The sequence below is a fragment of the Rhineura floridana genome, chromosome 1, assembly GCF_030035675.1.
Source record: "Rhineura floridana isolate rRhiFlo1 chromosome 1, rRhiFlo1.hap2, whole genome shotgun sequence".
Lineage (NCBI taxonomy): Eukaryota > Metazoa > Chordata > Lepidosauria > Squamata > Rhineuridae > Rhineura > Rhineura floridana.
The window spans coordinates 119,935,155-119,956,473 of record NC_084480.1 but is presented as its reverse complement, the minus strand read 5'-3'; the positions used below and the strand labels follow the sequence as shown (position 1 = coordinate 119,956,473).

The window sequence follows — 21,319 nt, the reverse complement described above, 5'->3', positions numbered from 1 at the left end:
TGTTCCCTACCCAGGCTCCATCTTTTAGCTAAGATGTCTAGCTTAATTTCCAGTCAGATATTTTTTTAATTGTACGCTCCAAGCAACTGTGATTGATGCTTAATGTATCATGCTTAATGACATCACTTGGGCCCACCCCATGACATCACTCAGGCCTGCCCCTAAAATCTCAGGTTTGGGGATGCTTCTGACCTGGCAACCCTACCCTGGAGATAGGATTGGAACCACTGTAATACAGTGCCTGAGATACCCATCTCACCAAATCGGCCCAGAAGGATACCATAGTTAATGGTATCAAACGCCGCTGAGAGATAAAGTAAGAATAACGGGGTCGCATTTCCCCTATCCTTCTCCCAATGAAGGTCATCAATCAGGGCGATGAAGGCCAATTCAGTCCCATAACCAGGCCTGAACCCAGACTGGAATGGGTCAAGATAATCTGTTTCATTCAAGAGTGCTTGCTATTGCTGCGTCACAACCCTCTCAATCACCTTACCTAAAAAGGCGGTATTTGCGACCGTTCGGTAATTATCGCAGACCAATGGGTCCAGGGTGGGCTTTTTCAGGAGTGTTCAGAAAAGCAAGTATTTGATTAAAGCTTCATATTGGGAAGGTTTTCAAAACACTGCCCTCTTCAATAGCCAAACAAAACTTGTTTGGCTCTTGACCTGGACACAAGAGAGAGAGAAATCTGAAAGCTATATACTTAATTTATGAGATTTTCAGTAAGCAGGAAAAAAAACAGTTTTCTGGCCTTGCAGTGAGGCCTAGCTACTACCTGGAGGTAAACAAATCCCTTGTCAATCACAACTCTGACTTTACTTATCAGCTACAAGCCTGAAAGGGCAGGGTTAGAGCAGCCAGCTACGAGCTCATTTAACAGAAGCTGCGGCGGGGTGGTGGTTGACATTTTGGTGAATCTTTCTTGAACCAGACCACCTAGAAACTTAATTTCTTAAAAAAAAAAATGAAAGCTGAGAGTCCAGTGATTTAAATGACTTACCCAGAGACCCGGAGAGGACCCCAAAAATCCAGTTTCCAGGCAAAAAACAGAGACCTTGCAACTCTAATCCCACCGCTACAGCCAAATTGTCAGGGATCCCCCAGGTCCCTCATGTAAACATAGGCTTCCTTGACTCTTCGCTGCCACCAATCAACACAGAATGCTTTTAATACCCCCTAGTAGTGTGTATAGAAGGCTTTAAGCATGAGATGGACACAAACACTGAGAGACAGGATAAATCTTAAACTATGTTTGTAGGTTTATTAAAGGGATACTCATTTTGAAAGGGAATACTGATACTTATTTTCGGACTTTAAAGAGCTTTTTGATGGGTTCTAAGGACTCTAGAGACACCATTGCTGACACCAACCTCTAAGTGGCTCTCACCTCATGCCAATTTTCCTAAACCTCTACCCAAGCCAATTACTCCCCCACAACCCAGTCCAGCCAATCTGCCTTTGTGCCCCAAAGCTCCTCTCGTTGCACTCCAGCCTCTTCGATAATTTAGCCAGTGTTAAAATCTCACTTGTGTCACTTCCCTCCGGTAAGACCTTTTTCAGGGCAGCCTCTCAGACCAATTCAGTCACTGGCTCCCTTCTGATCTTCACCGGACAGTTATTAACAGCACCCTGGGTATTAATATATAGGCCTCAGTTCTTCCCTCAACTGTTCTCCGGTGTTATTCCTCACACTGTCCTCAACAACATACACCCTCTCTCCAACTCCCAGTTCCAACTATCACCAGCTGCTCTCCCTCACTGACAGTTAACTCCCTACTGCCTGGAACCTCCAGGCAATCAGAAAGAATTTACCTGATCCGCCCCATCTAATAAACTCTTAAAGCAATTGTTTCTCTCACCTCTCAGACTGCAAAGCAGGCTTGTACCAACACAAGTTTTTTTGTTCTATGCATAAACATAAACAAACCCATATACAGTGTTTCTCCACACCTCCCCTCAATGTTTGTGCAAACAAATCAGGATGAATGTTCAATAAACAGGTCAAAACAGTTTCTCCCCCTTCTCTCATATATACACAAAGAAAGGGGATGTGCCTGAATCAGATGCTCCTACCATGTTGCACTTGCCAGGCTGAGTGGCATATTCCTGTATCATCATAGTCCGAAGCAGGTGCCATAATGGGGCAAACACACACGTGGGAGCTGTCTTGGCAGTAGTGACCCCAACTTGGTTAGCAGGCCAAGGCTGCTGCTGCTGGAGACAGACTTGTCTTGCAGTTGCCACCATCTTGGGGGCAACAATTTACGAGTGAGCAATGAACAAGCCACTTGCCCAGTGGACAATATCATAATAACAGTGATCACAATGGTCATCTGAAATCTCTCACACGTGAACCCCACCACACACACACACACACACACACACACACACACACTTTTGTCTCCTTCTGCTGAGTATGCGTGATGACACAATGCACAGATGCACCACACAATTGAACCATAAATACGTCTATATATATCAATTATAATGAAAAACCATATCTTTCCTCACTCATTCAGCCAAACTCCCCAAAACTGACAGCTGGAAAAGAACTGATCACTTGCATCATGACACTGGACATGAGGGGGGAAAATGCACCTTTAAAAAGAAGTCTATATGCATCACCCTTCTTGGAAATAAGGTAGAAGCTGTGGGATCACTGTAGCTGGAAGGTGCTGAATGTCATGCCTCCACTGGATGAATCTTCAGAGGAGGATGAGGAGTAGTGGATTGGCACAGCAGACCCAGGAGAGGGAACAAGCAGACTCACCCAAGATGCAGCTCCAGACCTCCCATCAGTAGAAAGTGTCCAGGACAATGCTGGAGCTCCTCAGTCAGACTTAGAGAGTGAACAGGAGGTCCCTCTGGTCCCTGCAGTCCAAAGATGCCTGCGAGTAGCATGGCAACACAGCAAGGCTACAAGCTCCTGGGAGTTGGAGGGCTGATTGGTAGCACCTGAACTAGGGAGGGGAGCTTAAAGGGCAGTGAGAGGCCTCTTCCCTCTGCTGGAAGCATCGCTGAACACCAGCATCAGACCCTTGCCAGCTGTGTCCTGTTGATTTTTGAAACCTTGATTGCCTTGCTGGAATATCAAACCTTTGCTTTGTTAACTGACTTTGCCTTTTGGAAGATGAACTGGTACATGCACCGTGACACCTCTACCCACTCCCTTGCCTATCTGCTTCACAGCCAAGCCCCTGAGTAGGCAGCTGCAGGGCCTTCTCGGTGGTGGCCCCCGAATTGTGGAATAGTCTCCCCGATGAGGTACGCCTGGCGCCGACGCTGCTATCTTTTCAGCACCAGGTGAAAACCTTTTTATTCTCCCAGGCATTTTAAAATGTATTTTAAAAATTGTTTTTATAGTGTATTTTAAACAGTATCTTATTATTGTTATATTTTGATGTTGCTTGGTTTTTGTTGCTTGTTGTTTTGATTTTTGATTCTGTTATATTTACTGTATTTATATATCTTGCTTGTTTTATCTTTTATGTACACCGCCCAGAGAGCCTTTTTGGCTTAGGGTGGTATATAAATTAAATTAAATAAATAAATAAAATAAATAATTGTTTTACAGCACCATTAATTACCTCGGTGCAGCCAGCAGATACTGTCACTGAACCTTGTCATAATTAACCTTTAATTACACCTTCAGGTTGTGCCCCGTTCTTGGCTTTGAAGTGAGGTTTTGTATCTACGCCTTTATCCATGAGAAATAGATTCTGATGGCTCTCAAGGATATCTTTATTCATAACATCCAGTCACATTCTCAGCATATTTTTCTTCTGTTGATTTGCTCTCCCTCTCTCCCTCTTCCCATCTCTCCTCTCAGCTACTGGGTCTCGCTCAGGAGTCAGGACAAACACAAACTTCTAGTTTACACAATACAACAAGGGGGCCTTGAGTTTGTGAAATGTCCAGAAATAAGGAAAGAGTTTATCTTGTTCTAGCTATTGCTGCCCTTAGTTAAACTTGTTCTATTGCTGCCCTTTCACAAAATAATTGTGAGCCAAGCCATTAAATGTGAGAAGCAAGAGAAGAGCGACTTCTCCAAGATTATCCCTTGTCCCGTTACAATAGGCAGAGTGAAATGGGATGAAGAGAAACGCCACAGAAATTATCCAACAGAGAAGTCCTAGGCTAGGACATCACATTTCAGGAAATTTGATTTGGAGACAGATTAGTAGAATGGCATAGAATTCTGGGGTTTAGGTCTCACAAACAGCAGATGAGGTAGTAAATTTTTGTCTGGACCATACATAAGAACATAAGAAGAGCTGCTGGATCAGGCCAGTGGCCCATCTAGTCCAGCATCCTGTTCTCACAGTGGCCAACCAGGTGCCTGGGGGAAGCCCGCAAGCAGGACCCGAGTGCAAGAACACCCTCCCCTCCTGAGGCTTCCGGCAACTGATTTTCAGAAACATACTGCCTCTGACTAGGGTGGCACAGCACAGCCATCACGGCTAGTAGCCATTGATAGCCCTGTCCTCCATGAATTTGTCTAATCTTCTTTTAAAGCCATCCAAGCTGGTGGCCATTACTGTGTCTTGTGGGAGCAAATTCCATAGTTTAACTATGCGCTGAGTAAAGAAGTACTTCCTTTTGTCTGTCCTGAATCTTCCAACATTCAGCTTCTTTGAATGTCCATGAGTTCTAGTATTATGAGAGAGGGAGAAAAACTTTTCTCTATCCACTTTCTCAATGCCATGCATAATTTTATACACTTCTACCATGTCTCCTCTGACCCGCCTTTTCTCTAAACTAAAAAGCCCCAAATGCTGCAACCTTTCCTCATAAGGGAGTCGCTGCACCCCCTTGATCATTCTGGTTGCCCTCTTCTGAACCTTTTCCAACTCTATAATATCCTTTTTGAGATGAGGCGACCAGAACTGTACACAGTATTCCAAATGCGGCCGCACCATAGATTTATACAAGGGCATTATGATATTGGCTGTTTTATTTTCAATACCTTTCCTAATTATCCCTAGCATGGAATTTGCCTTTTTCACAGCTGCCGCACACTGGGTCAACATTTTCATCCTGCTGTCCACTACAACCCCGAGGTCTCTCTCCTGGTCGGTCACCACCAGTTCAGATCCCATGAGCATATATGTGAAATTAAGATTTTTTGCTCCAATATGCATAATTTTACACTTGTTTATATTGAATTGCATTTGCCATTTTTCTGCCCATTCACTCAGTTTGGAGAGGTCTTTTTGGAGTTCTTCGCAATCCCTTTTTGTTTTAACAACCCTGAACAATTTAGTATCGTCAGCAAACTTGGCCACTTCACTGCTCACTCCTAATTCTAGGTCATTAATGAACAAGTTGAAAAGTTCAGGTCCCAATACCGATCCTTGAGGGACACCACTTTCTACAGCTCTCCATTGGGAGAACTGTCCGTTTATTCCTACTCTCTGCTTTCTGCTTCTTAACCAATTCCTTATCCACAAGAGGACCTCTCCTCTTATTCCATGACTGCTAAGCTTCCTCAGAAGTCTTTGGTGAGGTACCTTGTCAAACGCTTTTTGAAAGTCTAAGTACACTATGTCCACTGGATCACCTCTATCTATATGCTTGTTGACACTCTCAAAGAATTCTAATAGGTTACTGAGACAGGACTTTCCTTTGCAGAAGCCATGTTGGCTCTGCTTCAGCAAGGCTTGTTCTTCTATGTGCTTAGTTAATCTAGCTTTAATAATACTTTCTATCAGTTTTCCAGGGACAGAAGTTAAGCTAACTGGCCTGTAATTTCCGGGATCCCCCCTGGATCCCTTTTTGAATATTGGCATTACATTTGCCACTTTCCAGTCCTCAGGCATGGAGGAGGACCTCAGGGACAAGTTACATATTTTAGTTAGCAGATCAGCAATTTCACCTTTGAGTTCTTTGAGAACTCTCGGGTGGATGCCATCTGGGCCTGGTGATTTGTCAGTTTTTATATTGTCTATTAAGCCTAGAACTTCCTTTCTCGTTGCCACTATTTGTCTCAGTTCCTCAGAATCCCCTCCTGCAAATGTTAGTTCAGGTTCAGGGAGCTGCCCTATATCTTCCACTGTGAAGACAGATGCAAAAAAATTCATTTAGCTTCTCTGCAGCCTGCTTATCGTTCTTTAGTACACCTTTGACTCCCTTATCCAAGGGTCCAATCACTTCCTAGATGGTCTCCTGCTTTGAATGTATTTATAGAATTTTTTGTTGTTGGTTTTTATGTTCTTAGCAATGTGCTCCTCAAACTCTTTTTTAGCATCCCTTATTGTCTTCTTGCATTTCTTTTGCCAGAGTTTGTGTTCCTTTTTATTTTCTTCATTCGGACAAGATTTCCATTTTCTGAAGGAAGACATTTTGCCTCTAAGAGCTTTCTTGACTTTGCTCATTAACCATGCTGGCATCTTCTTGGCCCTGGTGGTACCTTTTCTGATCTGCGGTATGCACTCCAGTTGAGCTTCTAATATAGTGTTCTTAAACAACTTCCAAGCATTTTCGAGTGATGTGACCCTCTGGACTTTTTTTTCAGCTTTCTTTTTACCAATCCCCTCATTTTTGTGAAGTTTCCTCTTTTGAAGTCAAATGTGACCGTGTTGGATTTTCTTGGCAATTGGCCATTTACATGTATGTTTAATTTAATAGCACTATGGTCACTGCTCCCAATCAGGTCAACAACACTTACATCTCGCACCAGGTCCCGGTCCCCACTGAGGATTAAGTCCAGGGTTGCCGTCCCTCTGGTCGGTTCCATGACCAACTGGTCTAGGGCATAGTCATTTAGAATATCTAGAAATTTTGCTTCTTTGTCGTGACTGGAACACAGATTGCACATGGGGGCTCACATCATAGCATGCTCCCACACATACAACATGACTGGGAGATGGCTAGGCTTGATACCTTTTTTATTGTGGGAAATGTTTTATGGAGGCACATTTGATCATATGAGCCCACACCTGCAACCGGAAGTAGTACAGCTCTGAGCTAGGTTTACTGCCTCATGCACTGTTATGAGACCCAGATCTAATACTTACATCCTTTAATCACCGAGTCTAAGTTATTCCATTGTCTTCAGTGACATAAATAGTTTAAAGGTTTGCAGGATTCTTCCCATCACTGTCTTCTAAGATATCCCCTGCATAGTAGTGTTTTAGATAAATGCCCCTTCGCCCAGAGGCAAAGTAGATCTGATTTTTATCTTCTAATTTTGAAGTCAGGTGTGGCACAGATATCAGAGTAGGAGAGCATGAGACAAATTTTGGAAATGGTGCAGTATTTCTGAACAGGAACCATGTGCATAAACAAATCAATTTAACTGTGTGTGTAAAAAGCTGAGTACAACGTATACCTATTCAGCTGGCACAACCGAGTGCCGGTTGCATTCATAAATGAGTGATCATGGAAAAAGAACATGTGCATTTTTGGAGTCAGCATTGGAAAATCCTTCTCTCTGCACAGCTATAAATGTAGAAACAGATGGGCAGTCTTAAAGTGAACGGAATGACAAAATAAACTTTTCTAAGTTCAGTTGTAAAACAAGGAGTTTAAGATTCAGTCCACAGGCTAATTGTGCCAGTGGCCATCCAAGACAGATAATAGAGGAGGAGAGTACCAGAGAGCATGAATGGAATGGCCTATTGTACTTGACTAGATTCCATGCATAAATTAAGGGGGAGGGGAAGGATTCTTGAGGGGAAAAAAGTCATGTACTTTATTATAATTCCTAGTGTTATTCCTGAAACTACCATAACAGTAGGCAAGAGAGCTAAAGCCCCCTGAAAAGCAGACAACAAATGCAAACTTGATTCAGTAACTCTTTGACAAGAAGTAGTTTGACTTCAAGTCTCGATGAACATGCATGTCAAAGAGCAGCCTTAGTCTCAGCCATATTCCCTTGGAGTTAGAAGACTGTAGGCTCCTTCTGTCCATTCTGCATCCTCTAAATGAACATAAAGGGCCTTTTAACCCTCTATTTTTCATTGGCTTGTTTGTGGTTTCTTCACCATATAAAATCTATACAAGCGTTAATAACTTCCCAATCCACCAAAAAATACCCAAGTTTGTCAGCCCATATCATTGTAATTTTAGGACTATAAACCACAGGCTACATCCGGTTCCCAAAAGATCAAAATCAGTGTTAAATTATAGGGGCCAGCCCCCTCCATCCCTCTTTCCTTTGGTGAACCTTTTTCATGAAGGGCCTCCTAACATTATCCACCATCATTCAGGCACTGCTCTTCGTTCGCACACACACGCACCAGGGTTTTACACAATATTAATCAAGGTGTGGTTTAAAAAAAAGATTAAAAAATGTTTTTTAAAAATATCCAGTTTATCTCCCCAACACTCCTCAAAAGAAAAAAGATTTCTGCATTTCGTAATAGAAACTGCATTGAATTGTGACCATGACCATTAAAAGGCAAAATTGCAGCTCCACATCCATTCCATGAGGGAATTTTACAGAATCCACGCTCATTCCTCAACATGTCCAGTTGATGCCATTCATACAATCTCGGAGGACACATGCTGTGAAGCAATTTGCCTAGGTGATGCTAACCTTATCATGGATTTTAACCACTCATGAGAGGAACAGATTGTTCCAATCTCTGCTATATTCAGAGGAATTTATATTCAGGCACCTAGTTTAAACTCTACTGTTCAAGCAAGCTTCTCATATTAGTGTGGAAGTACATGATGACTAAAAAGAACATACTGACAGACAGTCCCAGACATAGTAGGTCAACCGCTAGATACAAGCATAGGTTTGATTTCATTCATTTATTTATTTCATGTATATCTGAATTTTCTTTCAAAGAACGTAATACATAGTAATACAGGAAGCTGCCTTATACCAAATCAGGCCATTGGTTCATTTAGCTCTGTATTACCTTACACTAGCAGCAGCTCTCCAGGGATTTTGATATCCCCATTTCTGCCTGCAAATCCTGTGGATTAATCCTGAGATCTTCTGCATGCAAAGCAAGTGGTCTACCTACTGTGCTACGGCCCTTCCACATAAAGGCAGCATACACGGTCCTCCACTCACCTATCCCCCACCCATCCATTTGATCTTCACAATAACTGTGTGAGGTAGGTTGGACTGAGAGTGGTCCAAGTGGCTTAGACTGGCCCAAGGTCATCCATGAGCTTCATGACTGGGTGGGGACATGAACCTGGGTCTTCCTAGCTCTAAGCCAACTACTATACCACTCTGGTTCTCATTCAGTTTTTTTGCATTCATAGGATGCCTCCTGCATGCATTCTTGTGGATACAACATACCATGTAACATATTTTTTCTTAGCAAATCATGCACAAAACTATTTCTTTGATTAGAAAAACATACATCTCCCTTTCACAATTTTTTCTTAGCAAATCATGCACAAAACTATTTCTTTGATTAGAAAAACATACATCTCCCTTTCACAATGTTGTTCTCTTTTTTCTTTGGTCATAATGTGCATCCAGACTGGCAATTTTTACCCCCCACACACACACACCCTGCTACTGATATTTACTCACAAAAAGAAACCTTAATCCAGTTATTTCACAACTGATGTGGAGAAAGTCTCATGCTGTGCCTCTTCTTAGTCTTTTCTCTTTCATTTTTGGAGCCTACTTCATTTAAGCACTTGCACAACTGCACCTGTGCAGCTACTCATGGAGAAACAGTAGTAGTCTGCTAAATTTTTTAGCAAACACTAAACCTGGCTACATACCAATTCTCTTCAAGGTCCCCTCCCTGGTAAATTTTGACAAACTATATCAAATATAGTTTATGTGTTTGGATACAATTTCACAAATATACTGTTTATTAATGGGGGTGGGGGGAGATGAGGAACGTCCACATCTCCACAGGAAAGAACTGCATATGCACAGAAAAAGCTGAATATGTATTTCACAGCAGCTCTGAAATTAAAGCAATAAAGATTCTCATCTGGATAATCCTCCTGCCCAGGCTTCTTACTTCTAAGATTAATCACTTGCCAGCTCCTCCTGCTGCAAGTTCAGACCCTACTGCATAACAAAGCGATGTAAAAAAATATAATCTTGGGCTCAGTCTCCTGGTAGACCTTTGCAGAGACAGATGCCTAATTTTGTCATGATAGTTTATAGTTCTCAATCTGCATACAGTAGGACTTCAGGTCTTGAGCATGGCCATCACTCTTACAAAGGCAATGGCTCAATGAACCACAGGTGATATTAAAGTGCTGCTCCACTACTTGGGCCTCCCTCCTGCTGCCTTGTCCAGCAACTCCCAGCTGTTCTTCACTGGTGGTAGCATATTTGTACCCAAGCCACAATAAAGCCTTCATTCCCATGAACTAACATATGTGAAAAGTTTCCATTGAACTCTGTGTCAGCATAACTGAAATACGGAATTTTTACAAGAGTGAAGGAGGCTGGAGGTCCTGACACCAATGAAGTCAGTGGTAAAAATCTAACGCCTGGTTCCAACTAGGTGTGGGTCAAGTAGGCCCACACCTTCAAGGGGTTAGATGTGGCCCTGCTGCTGCTGCCCCCAGCTATGTGTTGTAGCAAGGAGACTGCTACGTTAACTGTTGAGAAAATAAATAGCCCTCACTTACTTCCATGCCACTTCACACATTACATCTGTAGGTGTTTAGTATATACCTTAAAATATGAATGACACAAATGCATGAATTGTACAAGTACTCTCAGCGGGAAGCTGCAGTTGACTTCAGTTCCTTCTTGAGTATGCACGTGAGTGTTCTTGGTAGCAAAAACATGTTTGCTTCTGCCTAATTTGTGAAATGGAACTTAGCACTTCAGGAGTTAAATCGTTCGTCATCATGGGCCACCTCCTCAACAAAGCAGCGCACATCTACACAAGCAATTTAGGTGGTACATTCATTCTGCACATCTGATTCTAGGGCAATGGGCAAATGTTCTCAGGAGGATTTTCAGCACAAAAAAGAAGGTTCTCCAAGGGACCCAAAATGTTCCCTGATTTGCTGCCCTGTTTGCATTCACACCCATTCATAACCTGTTTGTTTCATTATTTGCAGCTGTTTCAGTGTAATTTTTTCTCTTCCTTACTATGTGCTTCTTCCTGACTACTGTGATCCTAGCCAACTGGAGCAATCTTATAATTGGTATGATGATATCATGGGCTCATTCACACAGGGGCTGTAGTCCGTATTAAAAGAGAAAGCTTTTGCCTTTGCAAAAGATTTGCAACGTTCACACTTCTTCCTTCCTTCCAATCCGCCGTTTTCCATTCATACTGAAGGGAAGATCAATCATGCAGCTTTCTAATGACCACACCCTCTTAAGGTCAATCTGCTACTTCCTCTGGTTCCCTTATCAACTGAGCATGCTCAGTTTGTTCAAGAATAAGTTTCATTAAAAAAAGAAAAAATCCTGAAGCGCAATTATTTGTATTTTCATAATCCACCTGAAATACAAATATTTGTTTGAACAGTGTTATGTTTTTATGCACAAGTTAGCGTAGAAAGAAAAATAAAGTACTGTTTGCAGCAGGCTTGCAGAACTGGAGCCAGCAGGAAATGACATAAACAAAGGAAGGGGAGGGGAATGATTGACACACCCGCCTAAATGCATCAGAGCAAAGCGTCCACAAGCCCTAGAAATACGAACTGGAGGTTTTTCCTTCCCTTTTTGGATTATAAATGGATTGGTTTGATATGGGGAAACTGTATAATAGCTGCTGATTGCCTTCAGTGTCATGTGAACCATCCAAATTAAACAGGGATGCAAATCGCACCTATCTCACAGTAAGTCGCAGTGTGAACCAGCCCCACGATGCCATGTAGCAAAACACATTTGGCTATATGACTACATGACAAAGCCCATTCAGAATGAGAAGCAGCACTGCCCTTACTCTGACCACATGGATACTTTGGGCTTTATGCCCCCTGACAGATCACCAAAGGTCGGCCTTTGATGTTTCAGACTTATTCATTATTTATTTATTACATTTATATCCCACCTTTTCTCCAAGGAGCTCAAGGTGGCATACAAATATGGTTCTCCCCCTCCCAATTTTATCCTCACAACAACCTTGTGAGGTAGATTAGGCCAAGAGACAGAGACTGGCCCAAGGTCACCGAATGAGCTTCATGGTCAAGCAGAGATTTGAACCCTGGTCTCCCAGGTCCTGGTCCAACACTCTAACCACTACACCACACTGGCCCTCATCTGGTTCTCGGTAGCCACACTGCTACTGTGTGTGCTGGTCTCCTATATGGTGAAGATGTGGGGACTCTAGTGCCAGCACAAAGAATTAGCGTAGTATATACTAACATGTAGAGCCACCCATCTCTCTCTTTTCTGGCACTATGACCCATTGTTTTGTATGGGATGAAGATGATGGTTGTGGGGAATAGGATGTACCACTGCAAATGCACCATCAAAGATTAAGAACCTTAACTTAGGAAATGGACTCTGATGAATGAAGCAGAGTAATTATTCCATCACACAGTAAGACGGTTTTTGATGAAACTGGGTTATGCTGCCTCTTCGCTTCTCATTTTGCCTCATGCAAAAATTGGCGCTATGCAGACTAGAGGGAGGTGAGAAGTAAAGTGTTAGGGATATGTCTGGAGCTCCTACATTCCATTTGTCTGTCCCTTGCTTTGTGGAGTGAGCATTTGGGGTGGCTTGCAAAACAGCTTATTGCAGTAGAAGGTCATGAAGGGGAAGACACAGCGTAACTACAGCTCTGTACTAAACAGCCCTGTGTTTTTACTCTGTCAGCTTGTACTACAATGCAGCATTGAAAGGGTGTGTGTGTGTGTGTGTGTGTGTGTGTGTGTGTGTGTGTAAGTAAATAAATAAATAAATAAATTTCAAAAAGCCAGTAGATCCAGGATGCTGCTTGATCTGTCCCTACCTAGTTCCTGCCCCCTTGTGCTGATAGGTGAGTCTGAGCTGGGAGATTTAAGATAGTCCCAGTGATTCAGCTATGCACTGATGGAATATTGCAGACATGGGAGGATTGTGCTGGAATAATCTGCTACAATGAGCCAGGGGGAATCTGCAAGGGTAAACATTCATTCATTTATTTATTCCAAGTATATCCAGCCTTTCCTCAAAGGAGCTCAAGGCAGCATATATGGTCCTCTCCCCATTTTATCCTCATAACCATCTTGTGATTAGGCTAAGAGATAAGGAATGGCTCAAGGTCCCTAGTGAGCTTCATGGTTGACTGGAACCTTGAATATGGGTCTCCCTAGTTCTAGGACCTAATGGAGCTTTTTGGGTTTAACAGTCAGAAAAGGCTGACAATTTTGCCTTGAGAGAAAGAGGCTGGTGTTATGCAGACTCAAAAGGGAGGGAAGTAACAGGTTGGGGACATGTCTGGAGCATCTACACGTCATCTGATTGTCCAAACTCTGGACATCACCTCATCTCCTTGTTTTGCGTGGGGGGAGGGGGGGCTTGCAAAATAGCTTTTTGCAGTACAAAATAGTGAAGGGAGGGGGCAACACCTCCTGAAATGCATACTTTAGGCCTAGTCCAAGAAAAAGGAAAAAGAAAAGGCACTTCAGATGTTGTTGGATTGCAAATGCCATCATCCCTGACCATTGGCCATGCTAGCTGGGGCAGATGGGATTTGGAGTCCTACAACTTCTGAAGGGATATATGTTCCCCATCCCTGGCCTAGAGGATAGAAACTGTACCATTCAATTTCTTTGACCATCAGTCTCTAGGCACTCACGTACGGAGCAGCTTCCCAGACTCCCAGTAGTAGCATGTAACCAGAAGCATGGAAAGTATTCACAGGAAAATCATGAAACCTTTTCCCCCTAAGACATGCCCTGTGCTGATCCTGGGAAGCTAGCCATGTAGCTTGCACAACCAAGGTTCCTCTCTGCTATGTGTGGGCTGACTCATTCAGCATATCAAGGTGGTGGTGGTAGTAGCATTTCTCATCCTTGCACACAGAGGTGTCTGCAAGTGTCAGCTACAATTCATTCTCCAGCAAGTCCACAATAACTGCTACATACTTGGGAGTTATCAGGGCTAAACTAGAATTGACAGCAAACACTTAAAAAAAAAAAAGTGGGCCTGCACCAATTATGTATGAAAATAAGGGCTAAAAGGCCCAATTTTAAGAGCATAAGATGTGGCTACAGAGTGCTCAGATTGGCTCCAGGTTGAGGACCCCCTCAGAAAAGTGTCCTTCAGTGGGCGCTGACAGGCTTACCCAGAGGCAGGCAGCAGCACCCTAAACAGTGATGGCACTGCTGGGTAGCTGTGTCTAACCTATCACAGTGTTCTGAAGCAATGCGACATCTAGTGAATTGTGGGAAATTAAAATGGTGGCTAGACTAAACCACCTGGAATGAGGGGAAAAATTAAATGGGGTCCAAGGCAGCCATTAGCAGTGGCGCCGCTAGGGCACTGGGTCCTAGACAGCTTTCTAAGAATGCTTGGTGCTGATGCTTTCTGCTGCAGACACTGATCTTCTCACAAATAATCTTCCCTAGGATTGCCAGACAGAGAGAAAAGCACTTGGACAAGAATGTGAAGAGGGCTTAAAATCACCAACTCACATGCCCCTTTTGCTCTTAAAACTGCCCGCATCACCTGCTTAAGATGTGACTGGGTCAAACATATACTAAAGACGCAGAGCTTGGAAAAGTTACTTTTTTGAACCACAACTCCCATCAGCCCCAGCCAGCATGGCCACTGGATTGGGCTGATGGGAGTTGTAGTTCAAAAAAGTAACTTTTCCAAGCTCTGCAAAGAGATGGATCTGCTTCTGTTGCTTTTAGTTTGGTCCTCATTTGACACTGCAAGTTGCTCAGGGATTAATAGGTATATATGTCCTGTCACTCTGCTTTGATACATTTGTAGTTGACGTTATATAGGTAAGTGCACATATGTAATATAGCTTGTTTTTGTTTTAGGCAGGTCACACCTTTAAGGTAAGGCTACCTTTTTGTGCACTATTCTATGGTGACCGGAACAGAAACACTGTCTCACATAAATTAACATAACTTAACATAGAAATTAGTTTGGGCTTCTTATTTTAAATGGCAGCAGGTCCCTCTAACATATGTTTTTATTATTTTATTTATTAATTAACTTTATATCTCACCCTTCCTCCCAGAAGGAGCCCAGGGCAGCAAACAAAAATACTAAAGACACTCTAAAACATCTTAAAAACAAAAGACTTTAAAATATATTAAAACAAAACATCTTAAAACAAACCATCTTTTAAAAACATCTTTAAAAACATCTTAAAAAACAATTCCAACACAGATGCAGACTGGGATAAAGTCTCTACTTAAAAGACTTGTTGAAAGAGGAAGGTCTTCAGCAGGTGCCAAAATGATAACAGAGATGGTGTCTGTTTAAAGGGAAGGAATTCCAAAGTGTTGGTGCCACAACACTAAAGGCCCACTTCCTATGTTGTGCAGAAAGACCTCCTGATAAGATGGTATCTACAAGAGGCTCTCAAGTGCAGAGTGCAATGATCAACTGGGTATATAAGGGGTAAGATGATTTTTCAGGTATCCTGGTCCCAAGCTGTATAGAGCTTTGTATACCAAAACCAGAACCTTGAACTTGGCCTTGTAGCTAATGGGCAGCCAGTGCAATTCTTTCAGCAGCAGAGTAATATGTTGGCAATACCCTGCCCCAGTGAGTAGTCACCCTGCCGCATTTTGCAGCTGCAGTTTCCAGAGCAACCTCAAGGGCAACCTCACATAAAGTGCATTACAGTAATCCAGCCTGGAGGTTACCAATGCATGGATAAAAGTGGTCAGGTTATCCTGGTCCAGAAATGACTGCAGCTGTCTTACCAGCTGAAGCTGGTAATAGGCACTCCTAGCCAGTGAGGTCACCTGGGCCTCTAGCGATAAAGATGGATCCAGGAGCACCCCCAGACTATGAACCTGCTCTTTCAGAGGGAGTATGACCCCATCCAAAGCAGGCAACTGAGCAATTATCTGAACTTGAGAAACACCAACCCACAGCACCTCCATCTTGCTGGGATTTAGACTCAGTTTATTGGCCCTCATCCAGCCCACCACTGAGTCCAGGCACTGGTCCAGGGCTTGCATGACCTCTCCCAATTCAGATGTTCAGAAAAATATTATCAGCGTACTACTGACACCTCACCCCAAATCTCCTGATGACCGCTCCCAACGGCTTCATATAGATGTTAAACTGCATTGGGGACAAGATGGTACCCTGCGGCACCCCACAGTACAACTACCAGAGAGCCAAAAGATAATCACCAAATGCTATTATCTGAAAACGACCCTGGAGATAGAATTGGACCACTGTAAAACAGTACCTCTGATACCCATCTCACTAAGTCAGCTCAGAAGGATACCATGGTCAATGGTATCAAAAGCCACCAAGAGATCAAGAGTGCCTAATTTGCAAGTAATGGAGAGAAGACTGTCAAGGTATGTTCTAAGGACGCAGCCAAATCATGCTGCTTTTACTCTTGCTTCAGTCAGCCCTAACATAGTTAAAAAAGAAACCACCTTTCCACTTGTGTATAAAGCAGGGACCAATTTAAAGAGCAAAATGGACAAGATGATTGTGACGTGCTAAACCCATCTTTTGCCCACAGCCTCTCCCCCCCAACTTATTGGGCTGAATGACAGACTGGGAGGATTATACCGCAAAGGAGGGTTTAGCACCCCTATTACTCTTAAAAAGTTGGCTCTTGCTGGATTAAAACTGCATGATTTGGCAAGGCAATGCAGAGTAACAATTATGCAAGTCTAATGCTCCAAATATAATATTCTTTTGCTTCCTGCTGGGCTGAATCCAGAGAGTGAGAGAGAGAGAGAGAGAGAGAGAGAGAGAGAGAGAGGCTTCTTAACTTGCAAAGCAAAAATGATGAAGACAGTAATGTGCATGGTTCTTTACAGTGTAACACAAACAAAAGACAGGCTCCAAGGAGCTTACAAATGGATAGTTATCATAGAAGAAGTGGGGAATATTCACTGGGAAGAGGAAGAGAAAGACAGTCATATGTTCTGGCAATGAACATAAGTTTCTGGGCTGGAGTCCTGGATAAGCCTGTGGAGTCCACTCCTGCCTCATTGATACCAGTTTTGCAATAGTTCACACATCTTATGTTAAAACTGAATGTTGATATACATAATAAAATAATACACTTATTAACTACTGCAGTGATTTGGGGGCAGTGATAGGTCTACTACATGCTCACCTGTGTGCAATACCTATCGGCAAAAAAGTAAATTTGTCCCATACAAGTGATGGCTTCCCTAAGCAGCAGAGCGGGTAACAATCACTATGACAAACAGTAACCCGGTTTGGTCTAGGTTAAGCAGCCATCTGTAGGAAAATATTTACAGTGTAAGTGAAGTGCACTGTAATATTCCTGTCACAGAGAAATAATGAGTCAGCGATAAACTAGGGAATCGCTCGTGGACCTTAGCGTGCAATAGTTAGCTTAATTCACATTTATAAGATGAGAATTTCCTTGAATCACACCAAAACCGGGAACTACGGCCTTGGAAATATAATTTCTGTCCCTGCTTTTGTGAAATCCTTAACACAAACAGCTCCACTCCTGATCATGAATCAATTTTTTTTGGCAAAAGATCAGTATGAATGAATCAATTATTCCAAGTCATCAGAAGTTATCAAAAAAAAAAAGGCATGCATGAACATATATACTCATATTGCGACTGGAGCTTCTGGATATTGAGGAAAGGGGGGAACCCGCGCAGAAAAATTCTCAACGATGTAGTTACTTCCAAAGGCCCCCAGCCTGGGGAGGTCCAACTTGCAAGGAATTTCCTTCATCATTCAGTTTAGGAAAGTCTGCTATATGAAAACTCTGACCGGTTGTCTCCGACTAAAATAACACACTCTTAAGATCATCAACGGCAGGATCCTGGCACGGGGGGGGGAAGGGGGGCGGAGAGAGAAGTGCTAGTCCTTTGCGCTTAGCGAGCATCTAGCCACGACCAGAAATCACCCCGCTGCTGCAGGAGGAAGACTTGAGTCGCACGCGGGACCTGCTTCTCTCTCCCTTTCCCTGCAGCACCGTGGGCGAACCGGTCTTTTAGGCAGAGGAGGAAAGGGCAAGCATGGCATCCTTGCTATAACGAAGCCCAGGCACGTCCTTAACCCTGGAACGGGATGCCAAGGAGGCTTCTGCCTAGAGCCCAGAAGCCTCGCTGAGTAAGGCGTGCCCGCCCACGCCAAACGCTGGCACGCGCTGCGTGGGATCTGCGCCGAAGCCCCGGCGCCCGAACGGGACCGACCGCGCGAGGCTGGGGGCTTGGCGAGAGCAGCAGCCGCTCTCTTCCTGCCTCAGGGCTCCAGGCATTTGAAGGGAGCCGGCGCTGCTTTAGTGACAGAGAAGAAAAGGCATTTACCAGGAGCAGGGAAGCCAGGAGCAGCGTGCCGGCAGTCGCCCGATGGCCCCCTGCCATGCTGGGCTCCTTGCCGCGATCTCAGGCGGTCAGGCGGAGGTACTGGCTAAGCGGCGGCTGAGCGGCTCTTCTGCCTGAGGCTGTCAGACGCGGAGAAGCGGCGGAGGCGCTAGCGCTTCAGCGCTCGCCTATCAGCTTCCATCAGCGCCGCTCACATTTCGTGACCGAGGACTGGGCGAGTGAAGGGGCTGGTCTGCATGGAATCTCTCTCCGAACAGGCAGCGAGCCAATCAGGCTCCGGCTAATCAGACATGCCGAATAACAAACAGGAGGGCGAAGGATAGCGGGGGGGAAGGCAGGAAGGCGCGAGCGAGTGAGTGAGCGAGGTGGAAGGAGAGCGGGAGCGTGGCAAAGGCGGGAGAGGAGGAGTGCTCCGCTTGGTAGCTCTGCGATGGCTGATTCCACCCGCCCCAGGAGCTGTTTGCATTTAGCAACAGAAAGGTAGCTGCTCCCTGTCTGCGGGCACGTTGTTCCATTCAGGAGGGAAACTTAATCCGTGCCAATATGTAACATATGCCGTAAGAGGGGCACGAATCACGAGAGACGGCATGAAATCCTCCTCTAAATAAGCCCCCGTGTTCTGAGGCACACGTACTGCGAAATCTCTGCAGGCCAGCCAGCCAGCCAAAGCTTGTCAAAATGCATATCAGTTTGGGGCTGGCTTAAAAACAGGACCCTCACAGCACAGACATGCGCACAAAACGTGGATGGTGGCTGGTTCTTGTATTCAATGGGTTCATCTTGAAAAATAATTGACAGCGGAGATCAGCTTAGTGCCAAAAGAACTTAAAAAGGAGAAAAATCCCCCTGCACTGAGGTTGGAGTCCGGAATTCCACTGTTCTATCTATATCTTTGCAGGTGGCAGGACAGGACAGGATGGGAAGAAGAATCCAGGAGTACAAATACAGGCAGGGCATGAGGCTAACATGATGCACCTTAGTAGCTTCTTTCCTGGGCCTTTAAAAAAATATTGTAAAGGAAATGCCTAGTCTACACATTATTTCCATAATATAGCATGGAGATTTAATGTATTTATTAAGTCAGCTGGACCTTCTGGTAAAAACAAAGTACTGAGCATCCTAAATTTCTGCACTACTTTGTATTTGAGAGCTCATATTTATATTCCTTATGGCCCAATCTTTAGAGGCATTGTGGGTGCGATTGGTTCTTTGGTGGCACAGATGAATTAACATGATGGCCTCCTCCAGAAATAAATTGCTGAAATGGAGAATGTGCAGTAGATCTGGAAGTATTTCATCATGAAGTGGCATAGGCTTGGCTCTCTGTTACCATCTGAGTTCTCAGGCCAAGAGGATTCTGGGGTGTTGTACAAGTGTCCCAGCTTGAAATGGATTGCTGAGTGGGTGTCCATCTTGTTCTTGATTAAGTTCTCTCTTTTATCCAGCAACCCCAGTGACAAGAGGGGAACTAGTGCCTGATGTGAGAAACTCCTGGTTCAAGACCTGTTGTGTCTTAGCATTCACCAACCCACCTCTCCCCTCATAGTTATTGTTCAACATACTTTGTTGTAGCCCAAAACAATGAACCTGTCGGTTCTGTTTGGCCAGTGCCTTAGTATGAGAGCTCTAGGAAATTCCTCAGCCTTTTAGAATGTGTTCTGAGTCACCACTATATATTCTAGTAAACCACTTTTTCTGGGTTGAAGTGAGACCTATTAAGAGATGGGTCCATGGAAGCTCTTGCCACAACAAGGCTGCAATCCTAACTTTATTAACTGGACAGTAAGCCCTACTGAACTCAGCTGAAGTTACTTCTGAGTAGAAATGTATAGGATTACACTGTTAATCTATAAGATTCCTTAGAATTAACATAATTTTTCAGAAAAGGGGGTGGGAAAGCTGCACAGATGGAAGAGTTAAAAGGTCCTGAGAGGTAACATACTGTTTTGGGTGTGGAAGTCATCTTTGTATTTCATCCAATGCTGTGGTTTTATACCTGTAAAATGGGGTTGTGTAGAGGAAGATGCTGCTTAAGTGATCAAATGTCGAGCTCCAGTTCCCCCAGGTAGATCAGGGAGAGGTGTCGGAGGAGGACAAGGCTTTTGAGAACACTGAGGGAGGGGGAAATGCTGACAGCCCACAAGTTCCCACAGACAGCCATCCCATCGATGCGGCTCCAACTGCAAGCACTCCAACAGAGCCTTCGGCAAGCGATCTCATGCGTGCGCCAACTCCACCCCCCTGGGATTCCCCATCTGGCACTTCAAACGCTTCCCCGCCAACCTGAGCTGGCACCTAGCAAGCCTTTGCTGTCAGATGAGCAGCCGGAGGCTTGCCCCCTCTTGCCCCGTGTGAGACGACGCGAGAAGCGGGACGGTCAGAAGGTGGTACTTCGCAGGAGTCAGAGATTATGGGCAAAGACCTTCCCTATTTAATGCTGTGCCCCCCTGACTGGGGTGCTGAGTCAACTTACTCCATATGCTACAGAGAATGTCTAGTTAGTTAGGGTTATTAGTGAGTTAGCACTATGAAGTGCACTGCTTTTGATGCAACCGTTACTTTAATAACAAAGAATTAATTCCAGCCTCGCCTCCGTCTCACGTCTCGCACTCTGGGCAGGACAGCTTGACTCAGCCATCATCTCTCTTCCCCAATGCCCCCACGACGGATAACATGGAGACTAGCTGCGGCACTGAAAGGGGACTCCCAGTGACCATTGAAGCCTTGTACGCCAAGCTCCAGAACCTCCAAGCCGTGACCCGGAACTTACAACTCGAGAACCAGAACTTTCGAGCCCTGATCACCCAGGGAGGTGCGGCACCGGCACCCATGCCACCTGCTAGAATCAAGTCTCCCGTGGGGCTACCCTCCCACTATGGTGGCCAGAGTGACCAGTTTGCCACATTCCTCACCCAGTGTGAATTATACATATGTGTACGTCAAGCTGAGTTCC

The 21,319-nt window shown here is 44.3% G+C and overlaps 1 protein-coding gene across 6 annotated transcripts in view; it reads right to left on the bottom strand.

Moving 5' to 3' along the window:
- The window catches only part of ADAMTSL1 (ADAMTS like 1), an 815,531-nt gene that overhangs the window by 381,431 nt on the left and 412,781 nt on the right, over positions 1-21,319 (bottom strand). Inside the window, exon 1 of one of the 6 annotated variants that reach the window (XM_061630646.1) lies at positions 18,349-18,828. The exons of the other annotated variants lie outside the window; for them this stretch is intronic. Coding sequence (XP_061486630.1) covers positions 18,349-18,405 — 57 coding nt within the window. The 5' untranslated portion in view covers positions 18,406-18,828. Of the gene's footprint in view, positions 1-18,348; positions 18,829-21,319 lie in introns of those variants that run through there. 6 annotated transcript variants of the gene reach the window in all.